This window comes from Arachis ipaensis, chromosome B04 (genome assembly GCF_000816755.2).
Source record: "Arachis ipaensis cultivar K30076 chromosome B04, Araip1.1, whole genome shotgun sequence".
NCBI lineage: Eukaryota > Viridiplantae > Streptophyta > Magnoliopsida > Fabales > Fabaceae > Arachis > Arachis ipaensis.
This window is the reverse complement of record NC_029788.2, coordinates 75,244,921-75,250,349: the sequence shown is the minus strand read 5'-3', so window position 1 is coordinate 75,250,349 and position 5,429 is coordinate 75,244,921. Positions and strand designations below refer to the sequence as shown.

Sequence of the window (5,429 nt, the reverse complement as noted above, 5' to 3'; positions counted from 1 at the left end):
AAATAATGAATTTATGATGTTAAAAATTAAAAAAAATATATAAATATCATCTTTAGAAGTCTAAATAAAAGATTCTTGTGAAATGTTTTGATAGTTAATAGAATAAATTTTGACTCAAATCTAAGATCCGAGTAAATAAGCAAGTTAACTTGAGAGTTTAATAATCATGCTGTTAGTACAAATGATTGAAGAAGTGTGATTTTATGGAAACTAAGATATGAGAGGAAAGTTTCCAGGAACCTGCTTGCATCCACTTCATAGGTTCAACAAATACTGAGGTACAATCAATTGGTTGCTTTTCCATTTCGCAGGGTTGACTGCTTCTCTTTTTCCACTTGAAGCTTGATTCTCCTTCTCCACGCTCATGAGTAACTATATTCTCCTTTGAAGCAACAATTCTTCTACATTTCTTACACCGGTATAAGACTTGTGGTTTGGTTGTAGTTTCCAACTCAGAGATACTCGATTCAGCCATTTGTATTAAATAATCAACTTATATTTGTGCTTGCTGTCCTGCAAATTAGAGGCAAATGAGAAGAGATATTATAGTTTACCATATAGCCAGAACTGAAAACTGTGTGACAGTCATTGGTTAAAGCACAAGACAATTGTGGAAATAGATTGATATAACAACAACAGCAACAACAAACTTAGTTTCAGATGAGATCTTCATCTAGCCATAATTAGTTTCAACTTCAGAAAAAAGTTTCTTACAATTTAGAAAATCAAAGTTCATGTTTTAGATGTTTTCTTTTTCTTTTTAAATTTTTGTGCATAGTAGAACAACCTGTGCAAAGTAGAGAAATTAACACTAAATGGTTGTTCCACCTAGATGCACTCTAAACACAAGTGAATGACAGATTGGTATTTAGCTAACCCAACCTAATGGAATAAAGCTTTGTTGTAACGATATGACAACATATGATTTTTATTTATTTATTTATTTTGATAAAATATAATTGAGTGATACTGTAAACAACTTTAAGCTGATAAATCCTCCTATTATTAGATGCTTTGATGCATTCTGGTTCAGAGGAAGAAGACTTGTATTTAAAGCAAAAGAATACAACAAAAACTAAAGGACCTGATTCCTACAAAACTTTATTATTTACAAGATATTCATTCCTTCTAAATTCTTCTCTTTCATTTATTCATTACAGAAGGAAGAAGACACAGCAAGCTGCAGTCTCATGCCCCTGCATTCCCATGTTTCCAACAAACATAATAAGTTAACTATCGAGCGCAGGACACTAAGCTATTTCTGACTTCATCCAATGCTTTTTTACTGGGATAGTTTTACAAATAATATATACTTTTTCTTTTATCACTTCTCAACAACTAGCAATTCTTTTTTTACTATGGACCCAATTCAGTGGTGGCAAAGCTGACATGGGTTTTAATTCTATTTTTACCTGTTTTTAAACATGAATTTGTGTTCTACTTGTTCTCCTTTTGGCACACTATGCTCCTTGGCCCCTTACCTACATCATTAGAAATGGAAGTTATTCGCAAGTTTTTCCAAATCATGATGAGTGAAATCTATGGCATCTTTAAAGGCAGCTGAAATTGCTGTTATGTAGGAGGCTGATCTTTCTATGTCTAAGATAGTCTCTTAAAAAATCCCTCCCCTTCCCTATAAAGGTTTTCCCATATTAAGTCTAGAATATTCTTCTCCATTTCCTAGTTGGCAGTTAGTTCCAAAACCCACCGAGCCTACAATTTTCTCAATTACAATTAAGCTCTCTAGTCCATAATGTCTGGTTTCCTAACACACTGCTTTCTGATTTTCAAGCCCAACAAGAAGATTTGATGGAGCTGTACAACAACTTTGTAGAGGCAGGGAAGGACCTTGCTTCTGGTGCAAACGAGTTATAGTGGATGTGATGGTAAAAGCAAAGCAGGTAATTTTGGATGGCCGTGATCTGAACTATCGATGGAGATGTATTGTTTTTCAGTGTTGGTTGCAGAGACATGCAAACACCTGAAGTTTATTTCACATAATGCCTTGATTCAAACTTAGTTCCAGTGACCAGTTTACATCCGATACCTATAATAATGCCTTGAGAAGATTCAATACTTCGAAAGATTTTAGAAGCACTGATGATGCTAGCTACAAAAGTACATTCTGAGATAAAACATAAACACGATGGACAGCTCACTCTACAGAAACATGCTAATATGCAAGCCAACCAATTAAAGGAAAAATTAAATTTAAACTAATGATGGAATGTGATCGATTTATGTGATTATATAAAAATATATAGTTATGCAGAGTAGGTTGACCACCTATATTTAATATTCAATGTCTCAATGTACTAGAATGAGGTTTTACTAGCTAACTACATGAATTGCATCCTTGAGAATATTGTAAAGTTTCAGAGGTGATTTGTACATCCATGTAGGCTGTGCTGAAACTTATGGAATAATCATCGTCAACAAGCGCTCTAATAATAAGCGAACCCTAGAATAGGTAAGCTACACTATCAAAATGATTGCGTCAAATAAATACTTCGTCATTTCTTCACATAGGACTAGATAGGTAAGCTACACTAACAATTGAAATTGCACTGATCAATCATAGTCCGAACAGCGACAATCAAAATTTTCTTTTGGCTATTCATAACCTACGAATTCAATTCAATTCAAAATTTGAAGATAAAACGTTTGCAATCGAATATTAATCTTGGGCTAGAATTCGAGGTTTGCGATTGTCCAAGAATTACAGAAAACAATACTAGGGCTAATTGGTTTAGGGTTAGAAAGACTGTAAAATTGGGAAAAGAAAAGTGGGATATGCCGAGAGAGACGAAGAACTACCTTGCAACTGAGGAAAGCTTAGAGAACACAGACACCGCCGTCGCTACTGTGTTTACTGTAAATACGATATGAGAGTGAACGTTGAGAATTTGATTAAAAGTTTGACCGACATTTTAATGTACCAAAAAGATCCTTGCTATAAATATAGTATTCTCAAAATAACCGTCCAGTGGACTCAAATTTTGTTAATATTTAAAAGAGAATTTAATGTCGTAATTGTATCGTCAATAAAAATTAAAAAAGATTAAAAGTAATAAATAAATAAAGAAATGCAAGGTGTCGGAAGTAAAGTAAATTGTAGAAATTAAAACAAATAAAAAATTTAAAAAAGATGAAGAAAGAAATATAAACATAAAAGAGATAAACAAGTAAAAGTAGAGAAATTTTATTAATAAAAATAGGAAAGAGATAAATTATAAGTGTTTGAGTTTAGAAGAATTATTTAAGATTCCCAATTTTACTCCGTGATGCTAAAGGGCTGAGAGTATTTTGAGTTTCTAAGTGTTTTCTAAAAAAACTGAACTCCCTACAAAATGTGTCTAAAACTCTATTTATAGACTAACCTAATGTCAATTGACAGTTACCAAGTGAAAATTTGAATAGCATCCGTAACTATTCCCGCACTCCTTGCTTGATGCCAATTCAAAAAATCAAAATAAATAACCAAACTGTTAAATGACCTAATTTAATTAAAATAAACATAAACATTATATACAGAAACATAACTATATAACTAATTATTTCTTTTTCATAATTTTTGAGTAAACTACCATTTCTAACCATAAAAGTTGAAAACGCTGACATATCTACCCATAGAAGACGGAAATTATCATTTGTACCTATAAAAAAGGACTTTTGCAAGCAAAATTATCCAAACCCTAAAAAATTAAATAAAATTTCTAAACTACCCTTTTCTCCACCACTACTACCATCATCTCTTCTCCCCTCCCCTTCTCTCTCAATGTTCTCAACTACTCCAATCTCAAACTCTACACCACTCTCCTCCTCAACTACCACGATCACTGCTACCATTACCATCACCACCACCGCCATCACCACCCTTCCTCCTCCCTTTACTTTTTCGACTCTAATCTCAACTGCAGACTTTTCTTTCCCCTTCAACCTCTTCTTCTGTCTCACCATGTCAACCACAGAAGCAATAACTTGAAAAAAGGAAAAAATCAAAGCAAATTCTAATTACAGTCACATATGAAATTCAATGCACAATCAAATTCAAAACCCATAGAACCAATCAACCAACCAACCCAGCTCCCTTCCTTTCAAACTCAATCGATTTGATTCTCGCAATGACGTCTTCTGATTCCATTTTTCTAGAAGACTTCGTCAGGCGGTGGACCTCACGCGCCGAATCAGGGAGGTGCTTGTGAACTACCTCGAGGGAATGACCGTCCTCAAGGAGCTAATCCAGAATGTCGACGATGCTGGCGCCACTACCGTCCCCCTTTGCCTTGACTGCCGCTCCTACCTCCAAGACTCACTTTTCTCTGACACCCTTGCCCAGTGGCAGGGCCCCGCCCTCCTCGCCTATAATGATGTCATTTTCACCGAGGAGGATTTCGTCAGTGTCTCCAAGATTGGAGGCAGTAGCAAGCACGGCCAAAGCTTAGAAGACCGGCCGCTTCGCGTATACTAACTTTGCCACCCTTTTTATTGGGAAAGAGAGCTCTATTGTTATTTGATGGATTAAATTGTTTTCCTTCTTCTTCTTCGATCTTTTCTCTTGATTTGCTTGAAAGCTTTCGATCTTTATCCAATTGAACAATTGTCTCGGAAGAGAAATTGCTCGTACTTGAATTTTCTCTAAACCTTGGAAGAGGAATGATGAAATCATGCTAGAAATACTTTCTCATGTTGGACCGGATTGGGGGTTGGATGGATATAGTGACATGTAATCCTACCAATACTTTGATTTGGAAAAACATGTGGTATAATCAGTGATCGTACTTCATCTCTTCCCATGAGCAATTAGATCAAGGAATCGGGCAATTGTTCAGCTTAGAGAGATTGAATTACCAAGGAATTGGGATTCAATCAACTAAGATTGCCAAGAGATCAATGAATGCATTGATTGAGGAAGAGATGAAAGCAATTGATACGGATAATTCAATATCTCTCTATCCCAATGTTCATTTTATTTTTAGTTCTTTGGTGAGTCCATATTTTCCGGTATATTTTGACTCAATTGGGATGGATTCTAGCACATGAACTTACACTTAAGCGCCAAAATAGCATACATTTTTGTTTGATCCCTAATTTGATTCTAAATGTGAAAACATGCATTTTAATGCTAGATTAGCGACTTTCAATTCTACTTTTATGTCATTCGATGCCGTGATATGGTTTGTGAGTGATTTCAGGCCTTAAAGGCAAGAATGGATGGCCAAAAGTGGAAGGAAGCATGTACAAGGAAGAAAACATGAAGAAAATAAGGAAAGCACACACAGTGACGTGTACGTGCGCACGAGTACCTGTGCGTACACACAGGAAAATTTTTAGTCACGTGTGCGGACGAACACGTCTGTGCGTCAGCACAGGTCCCTGCACGTGATTTCATTAATGAATCATGTGCTGCGCGAATTTGGAGGCCTCTT

General features: G+C 35.4%; 1 protein-coding gene across 3 annotated transcripts in view; it reads right to left on the bottom strand.

Moving 5' to 3' along the window:
• The window catches only part of LOC107639381 (probable inactive dual specificity protein phosphatase-like At4g18593), a 4,100-nt gene extending 1,156 nt beyond the window's left edge, over nt 1-2,944 (bottom strand). For 2 of the 3 annotated variants that reach the window (XR_002361178.1, XM_016342856.2), the window contains exons 1-3: nt 2,818-2,942; nt 1,413-1,481; nt 241-513 (exon numbers count right to left, since the gene is read on the bottom strand). Coding sequence is in view for 2 of the 3 variants with exons in the window: in XM_016342856.2 (XP_016198342.1) it covers nt 241-475 (235 nt within the window). In the remaining variant the exon portion in view is untranslated. Of the gene's footprint in view, nt 1-240; nt 514-1,412; nt 1,482-2,817 lie in introns of all 3 variants that reach the window. The other variant, XM_016342857.2, reaches the window with a different exon arrangement.